At 35.1% G+C, this 24251-nt stretch overlaps 1 protein-coding gene across 2 annotated transcripts in view; it reads right to left on the bottom strand.

The window, feature by feature from the left end:
• HCN1 (hyperpolarization activated cyclic nucleotide gated potassium channel 1) overlaps positions 1-24251 on the bottom strand; it is a 402880-nt gene that overhangs the window by 109154 nt on the left and 269475 nt on the right. For both annotated transcript variants that reach the window (XM_055245493.1, XM_063619515.1), the window contains one exon: positions 23985-24203. In XM_055245493.1, coding sequence (XP_055101468.1) covers positions 23985-24203 — 219 coding nt within the window. The remainder of the gene's footprint in view (positions 1-23984; positions 24204-24251) is intronic.

Genomic DNA, 24251 nt, shown 5'->3' with positions numbered 1-24251 from the left:
TTCCCTGTTCTAGATTTTTACATAAATGGAATATCATTTATTCTTTTTTATGTGGCCTTTTTTTTCACTGAGGACAATGTTTCCAAGATATATCCATGTTGTTGCATATATCCATAGATATTTTTTCTTTATTTCTCAATAATATTCCTGGATCTATTTTTATAATGTATTTACCTATTCACTTCTATTGCTACAAACAGCCCAGTTTACCATCAATTTGTATGTGTATGATTGTGATAGCCTTCTAATTGGCTTCTTTGTTTCCCCTTTTGACTGCTCATAATTCATTCTTAACTCAGTATCTCGTATTATCCTTCTAAAATGTAAATCTGCCCATGGCATAACTTTGTTTAAACTTTCCAAGTATTCCAATCTTAGATGGAAAGCCAAAATATTTCAATAACCTGTATGGGCATACGAAACACAGCCTTTCATGGCCTATCCTATTACTGTCGTTGCTCACTCAGCCCCAGCCTGATTGGTACTCTCAAGCCTGGAAGGAGAATGGGGAGCACAAGAGTAACAGAGAAATCAAGGAATAGATATATCGCATCTGCCTGCATCATCAATATTCTTCAGTGATAAGAAATTTAAAACTATAATATTATAATAATACAGATTATAGAAAATCCTGTTAAAATTGAACTTTTGACAAGTGACGTTAGTCTATACCCCAAAACACTCAGTGTATGTGTCTAAATATCACTTCAATTTAGTTTTACTTGGTAAAAGAGTGTGAACATTATTGACTTAATTGATTATTCCAGATCATGAGCATAAAGAAATGTAATTACAGCTCAAGCTAAAATAAGATACCTAAGAGGTAAGAGAACCTTTAGGAATAAATAATGTTAGCTCTGTATTTTCTTAAATCAAGTTTTCAAGTTTGTAAATAACAATAACAAAAGTAGCAGGAACAAAATATACTGTGCTATAAGACTTGATGTATGACTGGAATTATACGTTCACTGGGGTTGAAATAAAAAACCTCACAGGTAATTTTTTCTTGGGAAAAATTATAATGGTATGAGATTCATATTTTCTTTGAAAATATAATAGCATATATATGTTTTTGCTGTTAATGGAGTATGTTAAACTACTGCAATGTGAAGAATACAAGATTGTTTTTGTTCTTCAAGTAGACATAACTTTATATAAAACTACAATTACCAAATTTGATTAAAAAAAGACATATTTATCCAATATTATCAAATTAAAAAAAGTTTAAAAAACCTGAATATAAGGCCGGGCGCGGTGGCTCACGCTTGTAATCCCAGCACTTTGGGAGGCCGAGGCGGGCGGATCACGAGGTCAGGAGATCGAGACCACGGTGAAACCCCGTCTCTACTAAAAATACAAAAAATTAGCCGGGCGTGGTGGTGGGCGCCTGTAGTCCCAGCTACTCGGAGAGGCTGAGGCAGGAGAATGGTGTGAACCCGGGAGGCGGAGCTTGCAATGAGCCGAGATTGCGCCACTGCACTCTAGCCTGGGCGACAGAGCGAGACTCCGTCTCAAAAAAATAAATAAATAAATAAAAAACCTGAATATATAAAGATGTTAACTGAAAAACTTGATTTATAGGTACTCCCAATTTTCCTGCCTTAAAAATAATGTCCCATTACATTAATTTTTTTCTATATTAAAGCAGATATTTCAGTGGGTCAGAAACATTGAGCACATATTCAACATACTATTATAAGTCATCGTTGAAAACAGCACATATACACCTTGTTTCACAGCCTTCTGAACTTCAACATCAGAGTTTTGAAGAAGAGATAACCTTCCTTATTGCTACCTTTATAATTAAAAAATATAAACTAAATATGTAAATAATAGAAGCTAAATATTTTTCTTGATGTTCAAAGTTTTTTTATAATTATAAATAATTCTCCCAAGAGATAAATAGCACTTATCATATATGTGTGTGCTTATTTATTCTTTTCCAAACTATAATTCCATAAGGCCACAGAGCTAGCTACTGTCATGCTCCAGCAATAACTAGAAACATTTTCCCCTGATTGTAGAATGGTATTCTTACTCCTCACTGACACAAAGTGCATAAAAATGTTAAAGATAAATATTGTTTTATGTGCACACACTCTAAAAGAAGTAATGGCAGTATAGTGATGGCAGAGCTAAATGGAATATTTAAAAATGTAAATTTTAAAAATTCTTTTCACTGATTCTCCATAAATATGTATATTTCAAGGAGTTTGGTGATTTTATTTGCTAGGATAAGCAAAGAAGAGGAGGAAAATATATCAAAGCCAGAGAAGGAAGAAAAGATTACAGACGTTGGGACATATATTGGGTAAGCTGTGGACAATGAGAATTTCGAAAAGCAGCCTTAAGATACAACATACCAGAATCTCTGGGACTCAGCTAAGGCAGCAATAAGAGGGAAGTTTATAGCACCAAATGCCCACACTGAAAAGTTAGAAATATCTCAAATTAATAACCTAAAATCACAACTAGAGGAATTACAGAAACAAGAGCAAATCAACCCCAAAGCTAGCAGACAGGAAATAAACAAAATCAAAGCTGAACTGAAGAAACTGAAATAGTAAAAACCATACACAAGGTCAATGAATCCTGGAGTTGGTTCTTGAAAAAATTAATAAGATAAGTCAACAGACCACTAGCTAGACTAATAAAGAAATAAAGATAAGATCCAAATAAAAATTCAAAAATGACAAAGGGGATGTTACCACTGAACCCACTGAAATACAAAATCCTGGCTGGGCACGGTGGCTCAGGCCTGTAATCCCAGCACTTTGGGAGGCCGAGGTGGACAGATCACGAGGTCAGGAGTTTGAGACCAGCCTGGCCAACATAGTGAAACCCTGTCTCTATTAAAAATACAAAAATTAGCTGGGCTTGGTGTTGGTCGCCTGTAATCCCAGCTACTCGTGAGGCTGAGGCAGGAGAATCACTTGAACCTGGGAGGCGGAGGTTGCAGTGAGCCAAGATAGCACCATTTCACTCCAGCCCGGGTGACAGTGAGAGACTGTCTCAAAAAACAAAACAAAACAAAACAAAACAAAAAATATATATATACACACACACACACACACACAAGGTGTATATGTGCTGTTTTCTACTATTTATATTATATATATATATATATATATCCCTCAGAGACTACTACAATGAAGAAATGGGGAAATTCCTGAACACATACAACCTCCCAAGACTGAATCAGGAAGAAATGTAATCCTTAAACAGACCAATAATGAGTTTCAAAATTCAATCAGTAATAAAATCCTACCAACCACAAAAAGCCCAGGACGAGACGCATTCACAGCCGAATTCTACCACATGTATAAAGAAGTGCTGGTACCATTTCTACTTAAACTATTCCAAAAACTTGGGGAGAAACTCCTTCCTAATTCATTCTATGAGGCCAGCATCATCCTGATACCAAAACCTGGCAGAGACAACAAAAAAAGAAAACTTCAGGTCAATATGCTTGATGAACGCAGATACAAAACTCCTCAACAAAATACTTGCAAAATACTATACATATATATGTGTGTGTGTGTGTATATATATATATATATATAACCATATATATAGATAGATAGATATCTTTTTCTTCATGTGATTTTTTAAAACTTATTTTCGGTTCATGGGTATATATATATATAGAGAGAGAGAGAGAGAAAGAACTATACTACAGTTTGTGGAAAGTTGAACTATACTATAGTTTGTGGAAAGCAGTGTGGTGATTTCTCTAAGAACTTAAAACAGGATCACCATTTGACTCAGGAATCCTATTATTCAGTATATACTCAAAGGAATGGAAATAATATATATATAATATTATTTTATATATATATATATATATATATAGAGAGAGAGAGAGAGAGAAAATGACTAGAACTGACTCTCTTGGCAATGTGTGGATGCTACTAGAAGATGGCCTTTAACAACCAGGAAGTTGCCCTCAACAGACACCAGATTGGCTAGTGTCTTGATCTTGGACTTGTCAGCCTCCAGAACTGCAAGATATAAATGTTGCATAAGCTAAAACAAAACAATCTTCTAAAATTTAATGGATGATGATAACAATCATGATAACATTTGGCTGATAATTTAAAGTTTGCAAAGAATTTTTAATAGTCCCAACTATTCCATGAGTCATGCAGGGCAGACGTGATTATGTTTATATCTTCATGAGGACCCTGAAGCCCACTGGCAGGAAATAACATTCTTAATAACATTCAGCAATTTCCTTGTGTCACTGGGATTCTGAACCATGTATTTTACACATAGAACACATGCTCACTTTTTTTCTGTGAATTATCTGTTATATATTGGTAAGGGAGCCAGTTAAAATCTTCTGTGACTTTCTGACATTATGATTTCTTAGAAGATTTCAGGTAATTGTAATGTTCAGCCAGGTCTGAGAACTGCTGGTCTGGAATAAGAAGAGTGAAACCAGGTGTTTGTCATGTGAGAAAAACAGGGCATATGAAGACTTGTTGAGAAAACTTGGAATGCTCTCTTGGACAAGAAAGTAATTAAAAGAAAAAGTTTGACTTAGCTCTACTGTACTAGGCAGAACTAGAGAAAGTGGTGGAAGTTATAGAGATACAGATGTCAGAAAAATAGAAGCCTTGAAATTCACAGAATTAGAACATCTCAATAATAAAATTAAGCCTTGTGAAGTTGTAACTTTCAGAAAAGTGCTCAAACAAAAATGGACAACCATAGATCAAGAAAAATGGTGGCAGCTGGAAATCAATGCAGATGTAAGAAATAACTAGAAGTCTCTCAGATTTCAAGATACTTAATAAAATTTCACATTTGTCTTGAGACCTAATTCCCATTCTTCCATTCATGACTATTTAATATTTTGTGCATTTGTTAAATATTAATAATGAAAACAACTGTGTTTGTTAAAAATGATCTTTTTTGCTTCTTTCTTTGTGGTCTGATCTATTTTTTAATATAACTTTTCAAATACATAGGGATCTGTTTTTTACACAATCACTTGCAACCTAATCTTTATAGCCTTAGTTGACAGACTGCCTGCTGAAACTAACCTAGAGCAAAGTTAATGACTTTGGTAAAACCAGTTAAAAAAAAAAAAGTGATGTATTTGAGAAGGCAAGAAATGCAAACACTCCTTATACCTACATGTTGACACCTATCTCCCTAAGACTCAGCAGTGTTTTAGCTTAATTATTTCCGGTTTCGTGACTGACCTACTTGAGATAGTTAGAAGTCAGGTAGCTGTGTGACTGGGTGTTACTATAAATACAAAATACTGTAACAAATTGGGTTGTAGCTCAAACCTACAGCCAGTGGAAGAAAGCCTCTCAAGAGGGCTATATAGAAAGATGGTATTTAGTCTTAGAAATAATTACTGGCATAAGCCCTGAAAGTTATTTATATAGGATAAAAGAGGTCAGATGATATTAAGAAAGGGGATCTCTTCACCCTGTATCCCCAACCAGTACTATACATTGATGAATTATGTGTATAAAGATGACCGAAAAGACATTTAAAGTGCCTTTTGGGTGGTCCAAAGGAGATTAATACATATTTAGTATAGAAAGAGACATTCAGAACTGGAGGGCACCACAGAGATAATTAATTCGAATCTGCTAATTTTACAGATGAGGAAAAGAAACCCAGAGAGGCAAATTCATTTCCACAAATTTTATACCTAGTTAGCAAATGTCAGGAAGAAAACCAGGGCTCCAATTTCCTAATGGGTAATCTTTGTCATCATCCCTCATCAACCCTACCATTCAGCATGTTTTGTTATTCTTCAGTTCTTATTAATTCTTGGGTCAAACTTTTATATCCTTTGTAACTACAATAATTATAAACTAGAGTGCCACTTTTCTTGATAACTCTAGATAAAGAGGCATTTAGAAAATGTGTCCAGAAAGAAAGAAGTATTCCCTTCTGGAGCAACCCTATGTGTTCCATCTGAGTTTGAGACCTGCCTGGAGCCAGGCAACATCAGAATACATTCTCTACCTCTAATTGGAAAATTTAGGTACCCTTATCTCCATGTGGAGGTTGATAAGTAATTGTTGTCTATCCATCCATTCATTGATTAATCTTCCAATGTTGGGTCACTGTTTGTTGTTTTTCTTTCATGTGCACTTTTTTTTATTATACTTTAAGTTCTAGGGCACATGTACACAATATGCAGGTTTGTTACATATGTATACACGTGCCACGTTGTTGTGCTGCACCCATTAACTCGTCATTTACATTAGGTATATCTCCTAATGCTATCCCTCCTCCAGCCCCTCACCCCACAACAGGCCCCGGTGTGTGATGTTCCTCTTCCTGTGTCCATGTGTTCTCATTGTTCAAATCCCACCTATGAGTGAGAACATGCGGTGTTTGGTTTTTGTCCTTGCTATAGTTTGCTGAGAATGATGGTTTCCAGCTTCATCCATGTCCCTACAAAGGACATGAACTCATCTTTTTATGGCTGCATAGTATTCCATGGTGTGTATGTGCCACATTTTCTTAACCCAGTCTATCATTGATGGACATTTGGGTTGGTTCCAAGTCTTTGCTATTGTGAATAGTGCCACAATAAACATACATGTGCATGTGTCTTTATAACATCATGATTTATAATCCTTTGGGTATATACCCAGTAATGGGATGTCTGGGTCAAATGGTATTTCTAGTTCTAGATCCTTGAGGAATCGCCACACTGACTTCCACAATGGTTGAACTAGTTTACAGTCCCACCAACAGTGTGAAAGTGTTCCTATTTCTCCACATCCTCTCCAGCACCTGTTGTTTCCTGACTTTTTAATGAGCTCTTTTCTATGATACGCTCCTCTTAATGTGAAACATTATTTAGGAAAATTTTCATTTTTCATGGTCTCTGAATTGTATCTAAGAAATATGGTATCTAGGAAGTATTACTTTTGAGAAATTAAAACTTAAATTTAGTGAAAAGTTTGTGTTATGTTTGAAACTATGTAAAGGAAATAAAACACAATAGCCTGGGTAACATCCAATCTGGTATGATAACACGAATTAATCAATTTATGTCTGTATAATTCATCCAAAGACACAAGATACTTCCTTATTTTTATGAATGTCTTATGAAACTTCTATTTTTGTTTTCCTGCTTAAGAAAAGAATACAAATAAAACTTATACAAATCTGTATAAGATCTATGAGGAAAGCTTAGACTAACAAATATTTTCATGGAATGCATAACAAGGGGCTTGGATAGTGCTATAAAACACAATCTTAGATTCTGTTTTTTATTAAATACTACTTGATACAGAAAGAAAACCACATCTGAAAATTAATAATAGAAACCAATAGGAAGGATGGGGAGTGACTCTTTAATGGGTAAAAAGCTTCTGTTTGGGATAATGAAAAAGTTCGAGAAATGGATAGCGGTGATGATTACGTGACAAAGAGAAAAAAAAGAGAGGCATATTTACGTACAGATATGTAAATATATTCAATATATATTAAGTAAATAAGAGAGAACTTGAGGAACAAGTTTGAAGAGTTTGGATCCATTTGTCTTAGTCCATTCATGCTTCAATATAACAAAATATTTTAGAAGGGATAATTTATAAAGAACAGGCATTTATTTGTCATGGTTCGGGAGGCTGGGAAGTCCACAATCAAGACATCAGCAGATTCAATGCCTGGAGAGCTCTTTTCTCTGCTTCCAAGATGGTGCCTTGTTGCTGTTTGCTGTGTCCTCAGAAAATTGAAGAGCAAAAAGGCCAGGCAGCTCTCTGAAGCCTCTTTTTATAAGGTTGTTAATCCCATTTACAAGGACTCATGACTTAATCACTTCCCAAAAGTCTCCCTCTTAATACCAACACAATGGGAATTAAGCTTCAACATGAGTTTTGGAGGGACACAAACATTCAAACAGTAGCACCATTAGTCTCTGTATATTCTATGGATATCCAGCATATGTCTAGAAAACATTCCGGAATAATTTAAGTTATATAGAAGATTTGGTTATGGCGATACTCAGGTTCAATACTGCCGAGTTCTGGGTTACTAAATATGTTTATAATAAATGGACACATTTTTCATCAGAAGAAAATGGTAAAAATGATATATTTTATGTTATGTATGTTTTATGACAAAAAATAAGAACTAGAGCACATGGCCATGATACCTAATAAGACTCCTAATAAGAATTCTTTGTACATTTTGTGCCTTTGTTAGACCTGTAGTTCCCATTACATACTATAGAAAAAGTAGTATTCTATTTCTGTGGCAAAGAACGGTAAGGAAATCTTTTTATTATTTACAAGATGGGAAACTTTCTGGAACCACGAGATAAGACATCCCGTTGCTTGCTCAAAGTGAGATTAATTCCCTTCCTTCATGTAAAACTAGAAAATATTAAATGTTATTTCCTCTTCCAGAGAAAATGGCACAGTCAAGATTAGTGTGCTGTGAGCACAGTGATAATCAGCAGCTATCTTCAGCTACACTGAATCATACAGAGTTTTCCATTAAAGGAGAGTCGTTATGATATTGCAAAGCTCTTTTGAAGGGAACAAAACTAGATTTCCTGTCCAATTTCTTAAAGTTAATTTACGTAAGAATCTCAGTAATAATTACAGGATTAGCAAGTGCAATCGTGAAGAACATAGCTTGTTAATAAGGTATATTAAGGTGTATAAGCCTTGTAAAATCCGATACTTTTGAAAATAATTTAATATTTTTGTAAAAATAATTCTGAGAAGTTCTTTGAACCAGCAGAAACCTATCCTGTGGTATAAGATAGGAAAACAATTTCAGACAAGTTTCTTCTCAAAACATAGATTCTAGGGTCTCCCTCTCCTATCGTCATGGATACATCAGGGGCAAGTGAATTTTTTACTTTCTACTACATCCTCTCTATATAGATGAATTACAAACTACAAAGCAATGGCCATCAGAAATTTCAAACAAATAAAGTAAAAAAGCTCACTTAAAGCTCTCATTCACGTAAAGCTAGTATTTTTGTCATAATGATTCTTTCCCATATGACAATCCCTCGTCCCTTGCTCCTCACATGGTCAGCTCCATTTCATATATCAGGGCTAGGTTTGATGTTACCTTGCTAAAGAGACATTTTCCAGATTCATCACCTACCTATAATCCTCTCACATCTATTCCATCAATCCAGCAAGTCCTGCCACCTCTCCTGCCTACGTAAATCCCAGACCTTCCCACTCCTTGCTATGTCCAAGCCATCTCTCGAGCCCAGACCATCATATCTTTCTGGGATCTCTTATCCAATTCCCCTGCTTCCATTCTTGTCCTAACTGGACCTACACTCCACACCACAGCCAACATGGTCTTTTCAAAACTAAAAACAAATCATATTATTTCCCTGCTTATACCTTTCCAATGGCTTCCCATTGAAATGTAAACTAATTAGACAAGAAGATGCCTCCTGATCTGGCCTGTCTTCCTCTTTGAGCTTGAATCCTACTGTCCAGCCATTGTCCTCTGCACTGAGTCTGTTCCTACATCACTGATTTTGAATTGCTAGAGTAAGTTAGGCTCTTCTCATCTCAGCAGCTGTGTACTTTCTCTTTTCTCTGATAATAAAACATCTTCCTTCAGATGTTTTTGCATTCTTGTCTCAGCATAAGTGACACTTTACCAGAAAGGGCGTCTCCAACTAACCCTTCTAGGAGAATAGAGTAACTCTTTTCCCTCCACATGTTATTCCCTACCCAATTACTTTGTTTTACCTTGTTTAGAGCACTTATCATCATCTGCAAGCATCTTATGCCCTTGTGTGTTTTCGTATTTACTGCCTGTGTACACTGTAAGCTGCATGAAGACAGAGACTTGTCATGTTTAATATGGTACCCTCAGTACCTAGAAAAGAGCCTGACAAATAGAAGGTACTGGATTTGATGACTGAATGAATTAACATATGAATTAACTGGATAACTCTCATTATTCTCTAAGTTCTTCATTCCTTTTCTTCATAACACCATATTATATCATGTTTATACACACACAGATACACCTGCTTATTTGCTTCTTTTAAATTTTTGACTTACTTATTAGTTGATTTTTGGTCTGTCTCCTCCTTAACCTGTATTCTACATGAAGACAGTGGTCATATCTGTATTATCCATATTTCAAATTTTGGAAATACGTTGGTGTCTGAAATATTATTAGCACTAAATAACACCTGATGAATTAATGGATCTAATAAACTACTTAAACAAGAAGAATCAACAGGTATACCTTAGAAAGTACATTTCCCTTTCTGAATCTTATTTCAGATGAAATAATGATGAAATCATGAAATTATGAAATGATGAATACACCCAATGTTTCACTGATGCACTTAAGCAACTGTTATGATTAAATGGGGGACTTTATCGTAATGTCAGGAAAGGAAAATTTGGAAAAATATAACTACTACACTACAGAGAAAACTTTGGATCTTGTTTTTCTTATCTCTAAAATGTGAATTAATTGAGACTAAAATGATCTCTATATAGGAGGTTTGTCATAACATTTGTTTGTAAAGTGTTATCGAGTAAAAATAATTAACTACTATTAGAGATGAAGAAAAATGAGTCTCTAAGAGACTATAAAACTTGTTGTGGTCATGCAGTTATGAAGATGCAGAGCTGGGATTTACATTTTTCAGTGTGATGCTATCGTCTATGCATTTTCTACTATACCAATTGATTAAAGTGCATTTTAAAAAATGCAATGGGCATGTATTCAGAATTCTGGTAATTTGTTACAGATTACTAATTTGCATGTTTTATTGCTACCACCTCCTCTTTTAAATTAGTGTAACTTTTTAAACTAAGGCTCCTGAAAATAAAGGATTATAATTTTAAAACATGGTACATAATTTCAATATCTACACCTAGGTTTAAATTCCATGAGGAGGCTGGGCACGATGGCTCATGCCTGTAATCCCAGAACTTTGGGAGGCTGAGGTGGACAAATCACCTGAAGTCAAGAGTTTGAGACCAGCTTGGCAACATGTCGAAATCCCATCTCTACTAAAACTACAAAAATTAGCCGGGCATGGTGGCACGTGCCTGTAGTCCTGCTACTCAGGAGGCTGAAGCAGGAGAATCGCCTGAACTCAGGAGGCAGAGGTTGTAGTGAGCTGAGGAGACAGAGGTTGCAGTGAGCTGAGATCGTGCTCACCACTGCACTCTAGCAAGGACGACAGAGACAGACTCCGTTTCAAAAAAAAAAGAAAAGAAAGAAATCCATGAAGAAATACGAAAACTATTAACTTTAATTAATCAAAAATAACTTGGGTTATTTCCAGATAATATAAAATGTTTGTTTTTTCCACAATATTTTAATAGTAAAATACAAAAGAATCACAGATTCTCTTGCCTTGTTTGTATACCAAGTTAGTAATTCCACATCCTCTGCTCCACAAAAAACAAAACAAATAAAAAAAAAACCTTATACAACATCTGAGAAACAGGTAAGAAGTTGCTACCAAAACTCCTGATTATATTTATTTATATTCTAAAACAGTAAAATGTTCTGTGTCCTAGAAAAAGCTTTATAATCCATTTTTGCCACAAATTCTGTATCTACTAAATAGGGAAAATAACTCATCAAAGAGTTTGCTGGGGGAATTCTAATGATCAAAGCTTAACAGCCACCGTATTCACTTACGTTTCCTTTACGTCCCCGTGCAGTATTTGGTGTTTAGTAAGGCTGCTTGCAATGCCACCTACATTTCCTTTCAAGTAGATAAAAGCCTTGTGATAGATGAATGTAATAAGACATTAACAACACCCACAGATATCTAAATGATGTCTATATTACGCCCAATATAGTCACAGAAAATCTTTGAAATAATATGAAATCTATAGTATTTCATATTATTTCAAAGTTCATACTATTTTAAATTAATAAAACTCATGAAAATCAATTTTCTAAAGTATAACTTCACTGTTTATATGGCCAAAAGTACATAAACAGCACTGCAGAACATAAATTTTTAAGTGAAGATTTATTTATATTTTGATATATTGCTCACTTAACATTCTTGTTTACTAAACACAGGTGATCAAACAGGGAAGAATTTAAACTATTCATCAAATGTTTGATCTTTCTCAAATAAACTTGTTTTTACGGATGGAAAAAAACTTAGAATAATAAATCTAGCTCTCAGTGAGGTCTTCTTTGGATGTTATGGACTATTTTTGGAGGTTGGAAGAAAAATGCAAAGGCTGATCTGCAAAATACTTCTGAGAATTTTAAGCTCATCATTTATCTATGGATTTCTCCAAAGCACATTTGGTTGGGAAGTAAGAATGCTGCTTTGTATCTTTATGACTCTGCTAGTTAGAGGTATAAATGTGGAATCTAATTTAATCTCTTTGGATCTCAGTTTTCTTATCTCTACAATGTGAATTAATTGAGATTAAAATCATAATGAGGATCATAAATAGAAAAGTCTTCCTTTTTTCCAGAACTGGAGACTTCAAAAAATTAACCAGACAACTTTTAAACTACGAAAATATTTGTGTCAATATTGTCTACATAGCGTTAATTATCTGGATGGTAATTTTGCAATTTAAAGTGTTGATATGTGCTAACACTAGTTAGTCCTGTGCACATTCATACTCAGAATACTGACTGTTTTCTTTGTTCTGATTCTTTAGCTGTTGTGTGAATTTAGCTTCCAGTTAATATCTAAAACTGGGTTGAAAATGGGACTATTTGACATTATTTTTATAAAACATGGGGACCTAACATCCCTTATTGCTAGATTTTTTACATTGCTCATAGGAGGGATTACCACTGTAACTGCATAAAGAGCACTTATTAATTTATGAAAGTTGAGAAGGTAGTCATTTGATCTTTTTAATTAAAAAAAGGAAATTGATTTGTAAATTTAATTTCTTAAATTTGTGTTTTCATATAACTTCCTGGGGCTTGCAAGAGTTGAAAGCTATATTACTGTCAAGAAGCCAGGAAGAATGAGTCATCTAGTCAGGAAACAAAGGCAAGGCTTTTAACCTTTCACCCCTTAAAGACATTTTAACATATTTCAGTATGATCAAATCTATTGTGAATTTTCTGAAAATCTATTGTAAAGTTTCCCGATACTTTAAACAACATTTACCATATTTGCAAGGTATGTTTCAGTAGTTATTAAAAATCTCATTTGTCTTTAAATACTTTAAAAACTGGGTGAAAAATCGGAGGAATTAAATAGTGAATGCAATTAAATATAAAATGTAAGTTTGGGTGAATTGGCAAATAAAATTCCACAATTACCACATTCTACTTGAGTGCCATGTGTCTGTTTGGGAACAATCGCATTCTTGGCTGGACACAGCCGATGTGTGACTCATTCCCTCTTATAGCACATGGGACCCAGTCCTCTGGATTCTCCAGGACGAGCTCAGCTCTACAATCCTCCTGCCAGACACCACTAAAACAGAAGGAGCTCTCACTGTAGTAAAAATACATTTCATAAACTGACCACAATTTAGTGGAGCTGGACAGGAGTCCTTCAACCAGAGTCTTATCTAAATCAATTGAAGGCTATATGGCATGGTCCTCCGTTGTATCGTGCCACAGCAGTGGGGACATTTCAGTTGCTGAATATTGTACTTACCATTTTTCTGTTCCTCCTGCTTGCTTGCTTATAGATTTTTTTTTTTTCTGACAGGGCCTTGCTGTGTCTCCCAGGCCTCCTGGAGTTCAGTGGTGTGATCAGAGCTCACTGCAGCCTCGACCTCCCCAGCTCAAGTGATCCTCCCACCTCAGACTCCTGAGTGCCTGGGAGTATAGGTGCGAGCCATCATGTTCATCTAGTTTATTTTTCACTTTTTCTAGAGACAAGGTCTCCCTCTGTTGCCCAGGCTAGTCGTGAACTCCCTGGTTCAAGCAATCCTCCTGCCTTGAACTCCCAAATTGCAGGGCTTACAGGCATGAGCCAGAGCTTCCAGCCAACTTTTTTCTTTTTCTTTTTCTTTTGCTCTTTCTCCTCTGTCCTATCTGCGCATCTACTTTTAGCAGCTCTGCATCTACTTATACTGTGTTGCTTTTCTACAAAGTTCAAAGGTGGAGCTTAGTTCAGGGGCTCATTATTACTAGCAATCTTGAGCTCCAAATATGCAAGTTATTTCTGTAAATAACTAAAAAATTATTCAGTGCTCTAATCAGCTCATCACTTGGAAATGAAATTTAAAAATCGTCACATTAAAATAAAATTCAGTATTTTATATTCTCATTGGAAGAAAAACTTGAGTCTATTTACATAATTTAATAGAAACCTTGAATCCTCTCTAAATATCACTTAATAAAACTCTCATGCTAAAATTGATGATCATTTTTATTATATATGCCAATCTAAATATTTTAATAGAGGCTTTTCCAAAATTGCTAAAGTAACTTTTAAATTTTTAGTTCATTAATTCTAGTAATAACTTCAGTAAGTGGGAGACAGCAAGAAATCTTTTAAAATGAATATACTATTCTAAGATAATTTCACTTCACAAAGCTTAAGCAATGAGTATGGAATATAATCATTTATGTTATATTATAATCTGAATATATGTTTTTATCCTTTAAGTAAAATACTGCTATAGTCAGAAAAAAAAGTTGAAAATATTTTGTCCCAAAGTGGTTTATAGTTGTCTCATATATATATCAAAAGTTTTTAATTTGTATTTTAAGTTCACAGTATCAACATATTCTGTTCAAAATGTATGAGTTACTTCATATATTCTTCAGAGAGAAAAATTTTGACTTCAGAAAGTAAGCTATAGTATCTTACTCTTATATTATTGTTTCATACGATTTATGATACTAATAATATTATTTGGTTTTATACAAATTTCGTTTTCTTAAGAATGGCAGAAAAAAATCCACGTTAGTGATTCCCAATAAATGATCAGATTACAATTGAAAATTCAGGGAAAAACATTATTGGTAAATAAATATTTTACATACTGAATTTTTGAATAACAGTGATATCTTTGTTAATAAAGAAGGCATATTTAACTCGTGTTTTACTTAGGGGCACTTCATTACTCCTGGTAAATAAGACACGGTGTATAAGATGCATTCTAGATAATGCATTCCAACATTTCTAACAGATGGCTTAACAGAAGATAGAAATTTTGCCCTACATTTTATTATTTTGCCACCTCTTACCCTGCATATCTCCACATTCTCTGTCATCTATCATCTTACAGCACCAGGCCATATACAGTAGTCCTCACTTATTAGTGGGACATATGTTCCAAGACTCCCAGGGATGCCTAAAACTGCAGATAGCACCAAACCCTATATTTATACTATGTTTTATTCTTATGCATACATACGTTTGATTTATAAATTAGGCACAGTAAGAGATGCACAATAACTAATAATAAAATAGAACAATTATAACAATATACTGTGATAAAAGCTATGTGAATGTTTATTCTTGCAACTTTCCATTTGATATTGTTGGACCATGATTTATCGCAGGTAACCGAAACTGAAAACAGAAACACGGATAAGGGGAGGGCTATGTTGACTCAAAGTCTCAGTGGTTTTCCATTGCCTACCAAACCAAATACAAACGATTTTAGGCCTTGCATCTACTATTGTTTTTCAAGTACTCCACTGCCCATTCAAAATGTATGAACTTCCTAAGAAATCCCAAGCATTTTCCTAGCTCTTCATCTTCGTTCTTGTATCTGTGGCACAGGCCACTCTTTTCCCACCTAAATCTCTTCTCTGCTTGTTCCCTATGGATAGAGTTGTTGAGTGGTCACAGTTCTGCTTAGTTAGAAAAAATTTCTCAGCCTTCTTGAGTAGAAATATATTAATAATTAAGTTCTCATCAATAAACCATGAGAAGAAGTAATATGCCTGTCCCGCTGTGTTCTCTTCCTCTTGTCATGAGCTGGAAGACAATCACGTCTCCGGCACAGCTTCAAACATGCAGACAAGAACAATATCCTAGGGTGGTGCTGGTCTCTGGACCTGTAGCAGCAGCAGCATCAGAGATCTTGTTGGAAACACAAAATCTCAAGCCCCACCGCAAATTTAATGAAGCAGAAACTCAGGAAATGTGGCCCACAAATCAGTGTTTTAACAAGCTTTTCAGGTGACTATGATGCACATAAAGTTTGGAAAGCATTGTCCTAGGTGATAGTGGAGGAACAACCTGGACGAACCTATATTCACAAGTGGCCATTTGGAGCAGTGTCATCTCACTTACCCCTCTCATTTCACAGAGTGTATTTGTGAAATCATATAGTTCTTTAAGTTATTGAATTGTTGAGTCTCTGTCTTACAGAAGTTTAGTATTTGTCCTAATAGTATTTTTCAATATATAATGGCTATTTAATATTCCCACCCTGTTTAATATGTCCACTCGCTAAAATGGAACTCTCACTAGGTCTCTGCAAGTTTGCACTGGAAAATTGTGTAATGCCAAAGAAGGCCAGGCCAGTTTTGCCTTCCTTTAATCTGTTATATATACTGTTGATTGACATTCTTTAAAAATGGCAAATCTAATCCCATCACTCTTCCATTTCAAATTGCTACTAGACTCTCAATGCATTTAGGCTAAAAGATAGCATGGTTGCCTAGGCCTACAAGGTGTCACCTAAACTGATCCCTATCAGCCTCTCCAGTCTTATCTAGAGTCATTTCACCTTTCTCTCTGTTCTAGCTACACTTTCTATCTGTTTGTTCATTGTTCATGAATTGTGGTAAGCTTCTTCACACCTCAGTTTTTCTCATGAAGCTCACTTTCATGTCTTACTTCTCATCTTTCAGGTCTCTTCTCAAATATAATATAATTTATTCTTCTCTCCCCCCATTTCATCCCTTCATATTCCATATGAATCAAGTAAAAAATCTTAAAATCTCTCATCTTGCCTGTACATTTCCACTCATAGCATTAATTTCCTAAAAAATTAATGTAGTGCTTTCTATGAATCTTTCTATTGGGTGTTATGTCCTCCTTACCCCACCCACTGTATTACAGGAAGCTTGATGAGAGGAGGTACCATGTCTATGCTGGGCTCACTATGTGCCCAGCATCTGGTACTAGGCCTGACACATGGTTAGCATTCTACAGGAATGCATGGAGTACAGGAACAAAATAGATGATCTGAAGCTCAAATAACACGACAACTTATAACTGAAGACTATTTGGATCCTACTTACTTAGAAAAATGTTGTTTCCTAAAGTTTTATTTATCAGAGTTATCTCTACCTACTTAATGGGCTCAAATTCCTGCTTAATATATTTGTATTAATGATTCCATCAGAAACAAATTTTGATCAAGGAATCTTAGATTCTAGGTTAGGAATACATCATATCTCATGCACTGTTGTGATTTATTTTTCTAAAAGACAATTTTAGTTCCGACATACCATTGCTAAGTTTTTCAAAGGATATCCCTTTCATAATGTACAATCTCATCATTCCAGAATTCAAAACTATTCTTAGGCCATAATCTAGGCTATTTCACATTTTCCCCAGCAAGGTAGCTACTGTTTCATTCAAATTAGACTATTCAATAGGTCTCATACATCTCTACCTCAGAGCCTTTGCACACTTTGTTCCTGTCTGCCAGAAATTCTCTCAGAATTTGGACATTTTTCTGAGACATTTCTCTCATGGTGACTAATTCTGCCTGCTGATTATGTCTTCATTCTTCAAGGTCCATTTCCAGTGCATCCCAGTAAAGTGGCTAACCAAACACAAGTTACATGCAGGGTGATTCTTGTCAATGTGGGTTCTTATCAGATTAGTGGCTTCCTGGCCACCAGGTTTCCCTGTGAAAGTGCTTCACAGTTTGTTTCTATCTTATGACATATAAGGAATACAAATACAGTAAGAATACTTGAAAGAGAACTTTGGGGAGTAAACTCAAAAATTCAAACAGTTCTAAAATATCAAATGCATAGATCAATTAATTAAATGGAAAATACAGCTCTACTTTAGAGCTATAACAAAAAGCTAACATATGTGCTGTAAAAAATAATGAATGTAAACAGCAAAAAACTAAATTAAGGTTTAGGATGGAGAAATCTTTAGCACTTTGCACAGTCCTGAAACTGTGAATACCTACAATATACCTGTAGGACATTCCAGCATATAACTTAAGAGTATTGACACAGAAATTATCACCGAGGAAAAGGGATGTCATATGCCACAGTGGGTTATATCAAAATACAAAGTTTGAAAAATCATGGGATATGTGATTTACAATTGGTAAATTTCTGTTTTTCTATTTAGTTAAATTAACAGTCTCGAACTCCCTCCCTTATAACAACACTTTATAACAACACTTAGTTAATATAAAAATTATTTGCCCCAGATGAGAATATAAAGCAACATTGTTGTACCAGGAGCCTGATTTGTCAGCAGCTCCAATGGCTACATTAAGTTATTCCAAGGGTTGTCACACTGGTGTTTCCCTGCAAGAGAATCTCACAGAGGTTCCCAGCCCTAGGATCTCCCTCGCCTGAGAACGTTTGGCTGTACTACCAATTTAACATACCACAGTATATTAAATTCAGTTCCCTGGAAGCAAAGTACATGCTGTAGCCTAATAAAAATTTTTTGACTAAGGTACTATGTGGGAGTTGTACTCAAGGCATTCTTATTTGTAAAGGAAAGAGGAAAGCATTTAAGAATTATGAAGGAAACCAAGTGAAATGCTTCATTGAAAGCACTTGGATCTCAGAGCTAGCTCTTCCCTTGAAGAATAATCCTAATGCACATTAGGGTATCAAAACATCTTTCATTTAAGTACTCAGTCGATATGATTTTTCAAGGTCAAGATCATTATAACTTCAAAGTCCCTCCGCTCTTCTGAAGGCAAATGCTACTGAATGCTACAAAATCAGCAAACCAAATTAGCAACTCAACAAAGCTTCCTGATATAATGAAGATGGGCTATAAAACAGGATGTAACTTTTTTTTCTTTTAAAACTAAATAATAGTATTTTTCATAAATGATTATGGGCATTACTCCAAACTGTTCCTCTTTGCTCAGCCATTATTCTAGTCATATAGCTTAAAAAATTGAAGACTTAGAATTAAATGACAACAATGACAAACTCTCCAATCTGTCTTTCTGAGAGAGGAGGCTCCACCATTTCCTGAAGCAGAACACACCCGTGATTAGCCCAAGACTAAGAAAGGGCTTCAAATCTGATGAGAGGCACTTTGATAATATGCCTCTTGCTCCCAGGGAAATAAATCTCAGAATTCTAGAAGAGAAAGCAGATTGAATATTTCATTTCTAAAAAGTGATCTGTGTTCAAGCAAAATAAAAATAAGTAAATGGTGCTTATACTCCCTCTGGACAGAGAGAGTAAATACAATAAACAAATAACTATACAACGGCATGATCAAGAAAGATTCCTACAGCCTTCGAAAGGAAAGGGCAGGATCTATGTAAATAGTGAAAGGGGTAAAAGTATTTAAGGGGGTGGGATGAAGGTAAGAATCACGTGGTATGTTGAGAGAACAATGATCCTTAAGAATTTAAGGATCCTTAAGAGTTGATTTGGTGCCACTCCTCCTACACCCAAATTTTTCTTGAAGAGCATATTACCAAGAAAGTATATATCTTAACCATAATTATTTTATGTTAAGTGAGCTGAAATAAACTCTATTGCAAATGGGATTTGAATAGCTTGAAGATAAGAGCAGGTTTTGGTCCCTCACCGTTTGTGTCTGGGTGTACCATTAGCTTATACGAATTTGAAATATTAGGCCAATTTAAAAAAATTAAAAATGTATCTGTGGAATAAATTTATGTGACAGTTCTGATTATGGGCCTTCATTTACAAGAAAAAAACAAGGATCTATGGATCATTAATTAAAACTAAGCAATTAAACAAAAACATTTGCCTGAGCTAAATAGGTTTAGAACATTATATTTTTGGTATGATTACATAAAATTCTATCATTTTATATAGGTGGATAATGATTACATATTACTCGTTTGTATAGCTGAGAGAGTACTTACATTAAACTGTACCTTCTTTGCCAAAAGGCCACTAATAGGCATCATATATAGGCCAGGCACGGTGGCTCATGCCTGTAATCCTAGCACTTTGGGAGGCCAAGGTTGGCAGATTACTTGAGGTCAGGAGTTCTAGACCAGCCTGGCCAACATGGTGAAACCCCGCCTCTACTAAAAATATAAAAATTAGTCAGAAATTGCTGGAACTCGGGAGGCGCAGGTTACAGTGAGCCAAGATTGTGCCACTGCACTCCAGCCTGGGCAACAGAGCAAGACTCCATCTCAAAAAAAAAAAAAAATAGGCACCACATAAGCTCTTTCCAAGATTAACAAAACTTGATAAATTTGTCATTTTGGAGAAGTTTAGCATTTTTATTTCATATACTTGATAAACTGAGACTCAGCATATTCTTTGGACATTATATAACATCATCAATATTTGAATCTAGGTATAGAACTGGCTTGGTGGCTTGGTATCTTGTGCCCTGCCATTAGAAAGCACAGTCCATTTTAACAGCTCATTTTGCACATGCCCTGGAATTATGCAGTCTGATTCATAGTTTCAGGAAGCTATTCAGTCAATAAAGTGATTTGGAATTGATAACTTCCTCACATATTTAAAGTTATTCTTTGGTCATATTCAAGTTGGTGATATTCATATTTTAATTACACAATAAAAGTCTTTCATGTATATCAAGTATACCAAGGTGAGTTGCAAATCCCTGAATCTTAAGTCATGATTTATATTGTGCCAAAATTCTTGCACATTGCAGAGGAAGAAGTGAACACATAAAGCTGCTATTACTAAAGTTATTTGATTGGAGAGAGTGACATAACTAGAAATAATAGTCAGCTTCCCAGGCGTGCCCACATGTAGGAACTAAGATGTAGTAGTATAAAAAACCAAGGTGATCAAAAGGAGTTTCATTTCATGAAGGCTAGATGAACTGCAATTATATCTAGAAAAGAAAGTGACCACTCAAAATCAGTTTAAAAATAAAGGAATGGTCATCATGGAGAATTTGTCGTTATAGGTTAATTCCTTTGGACATTAGTAACTTAAAATATGTGGAGGCTTGGCATGAAGGTCAAAGATGGCATGTTAAATCTTCAGGGCACACACATTTACACTAAAAAACACTTCTGTAACATTGTTTCAATCAACATTTCTGAACTTATTTGACCAGGGCATTGTTTCCATATATGCATAATACTGACATGTCTGTGAACGATGCTTTTGGACTAGATGACATAAAGAACGGTCTAAAAAAATGCTAAGTAAGGACTGACTCTATCCTATGCTCATTGAGCTGCAAATCCGAGAGTTATCAGAATATTGCTTATAGAAGAGGCTGTCTTCTATGCAAGTAAACAATTGTAAATGGTGATCTGAGGATCATAATTCCTGGAGGCTCCAGTCTTATCAATTCTATATTGAGATCAGGGGGTAAGGTGAGATTTTTCCTGATGGAACTAGTGAATACATTCCTTTTGAGAGAGAAGTTCCTCTGCTGTGAGTCCCTTTACAACCCCTTTTGGGATAGGGGTGTGAAAAGGCTACTTTCTAACACCTGACATATGGGAAACACTTGAAACAAATTCATTTAAGGATCTTTGAAATAAGCTCATGTCGTTGGGAGACATGGATCTGGACTCTGAACAATATCTGACAACATGTAAACAGTCTGCGAACACTGGAGTCTGACCATCGTCAAGGAAGGCTAGATACACTCTCCTCATTGGTTTGGAAGAGAAGGAAGAGGAGTGCTAACAGATTGTCTAGGAGAAGGGTGCACGAGTGCTTCTCTGTGGACTACATCTGAACCATATAGGAGGGCCAGCATTCCATCTTGGGTCCTGCCCAAGACTGCCTCCTATCAGAATTTTCCCTAAATAAAAAGATAATAATTTAGCCAAAACTCAAAGAGGGCAAATCACCAAAGAAGCTGCACATTACTCATCCACTATGTAAAGCCATGCTATAAGATTAAATTGAAATTTAAACATATACTTTTCATAAAAAGTAAAATTTTTAAAAAGTAACATAATGTCCTTAAGACCTATCCTGGATTACACCGACTAAAAAATGAGTACAGAACTTTAGAACTAAACTTCTTGGCAGAACTTGGTTTCTAGACCTAAAATTTATTCTTTTAATACAAAAATTAGTCAGGCGTGGTGGTGGGTGCCTGTAATCCCAACTACTTGGGAGACTGAGGCAGGAGAATAATTTGAACCCTGAAGGTAGAGGTTGTAGTGAGCTGAGATCGCACCACTGCACTCCAGCCTGGGTGATGGAGACTCCATTCCAAAAAAAAAATTATATTATTTTAATCAGCTGTTCCTGATTACATTGTTCCAAATGCCAGTAAATACCAAAGGGTTATACTAGTTTTCTTGTCCTCTATCAAGCACTTATAAGATCAAGAACTTCATGACTTGAATTATTACAAACATCATAACATCTTTGCATATAAATATCTATGATTCCATAAGTGAATACACTGAGTTTCCAAGTTAAACTTGGCTAACATAGGAAATTTAAAAACATAAACTTTGTGAACTTATTTAATATGCAATAAAATGCTAATCACTGCAATCCTGGAAGTTGAAGATTTGTTTTCTTATTGAGAAAATGTATAGCAATGATGCAGACCAAAAAAAAAAAAAAAAAGGTGTGAAAGGGGCATTTTTATTAAAAGCAACATAAAATGAAAGAAAAGCAACAGTGTAAGAGAAACATGAGATATAACATGATGTAGTCTTATCTTAAATCTCCATAAAATTAGCCCAAATTCCTTTAAGTATATAATTCTTAGTTAAATTCACCATTGTATAAAGTCTCTTCTTCCTTACTATGTTCTTTGTTCTTTCTAATTCATTTGGAGACTATTTAAAAATGAACCTCAAAGCAATTTTTGTGGTTTATCTTTTCATTGCTTCAGTAATAAAATGCCAACTTGCTCACTGTAATAGCTAGTGGCAGTATAATTATATTCAAGGGAAATATCTAGGTTCCCTTTCTCGTATTGTGTGATTATAATGTTGAAAACTTCTGTAAATAAAGCAGTAACTGAAAACTTCTTTGGCTGTTTTGAAAACAATTCTGAGACTAAGCTGTTATCACTGACCAAGAGAAATATTCTAGAGCCGTTTTAATCATTACTTTCAGAAATGCTCTTTGGCAAGATGCATGACTCTGTCAGGATCAACAAAGCCCCTACATTACACATTGTTCCATTAATTTAAAATATTCTTATTTATCTGTCAGAAAGCTACTGATATTTGGTCAAGAATATTAGTACTGTCCAAATACCCTATATTTAGCCCTGGCCAAAGAAATTCTTCATGTGGGAAAAAAAAATCCAATGAATAAATCATTGCCTGTATTTACTTTTTCTCTCTCTTGTGAGAACAGTTTAGAGCAGCAATCATTTTAATTAGCACATTGAGCATAAGAATGCATCATAGCAGTCGTTATATCCAGTTTTAAGACTGGAGAGTGTGGCGACTTATCTAGATATACGGGTAGGTATAACATGCTCAGCTAAGCATATGGATTGTAATATAAATTATGATTGTAGATGGGGGGTACAGAGGGACATGCACAATAGCTGCCTGTCTCCACTTAATCAGCTAACATTTTTCTAACACATATGAGAGAAGGGTTTATTTTAACTGTTGAAATATGATAGAAAATGAGCCATGATAACATCTTCTATCAGCTTTTTACATTTTGAAATATATAACTTTTTTTCTATAGATGCAAAGTCACATTTAAAAATATTATTATTCAAAAGAGAAATGAGAAGCAAAAGATATGAGAACTATCTTGAAGATATCTCAAAATATCAAAGAAGATTGTGTGTTTTTACTTTAAAGATTTTATCTCTTTTTTTTTTTTTTTTTTTTAAAGAGGAGATGGTGTAGATAATCTTGAACACAAATCAATTCACTGGTTCAGGTTAGCTGGTTAAGACATTGGAGATAAATAAAACAAATTACCTTCTCTTGATACTGCCGCCTCGAAGAATCCAGAGACTGGATTAAAGCGGTGGCATGGCCGACAAACATGGCATAGCAGGTGGCCCCGACGATCATGCTCAGCATGGTAATCCAGAGGTCAGACATGCTGACTGGGGCTTGGGCTCCATACCCAATGCACAGCATGTGACTCATAGCTTTGAAGAGTGCGTATGAATACTGCTTTCCCCAAGAATCATTCTGGAACATAAGAGAAGAAGAAAATTGACTGAGCCATCAGGATGGCAG

This window comes from Symphalangus syndactylus, chromosome 16 (genome assembly GCF_028878055.3).
Source record: "Symphalangus syndactylus isolate Jambi chromosome 16, NHGRI_mSymSyn1-v2.1_pri, whole genome shotgun sequence".
Taxonomy (NCBI): domain Eukaryota; kingdom Metazoa; phylum Chordata; class Mammalia; order Primates; family Hylobatidae; genus Symphalangus; species Symphalangus syndactylus.
Note: the sequence above shows the minus strand (reverse complement) of the source record. Positions and strands in the feature narration are given on the sequence as shown.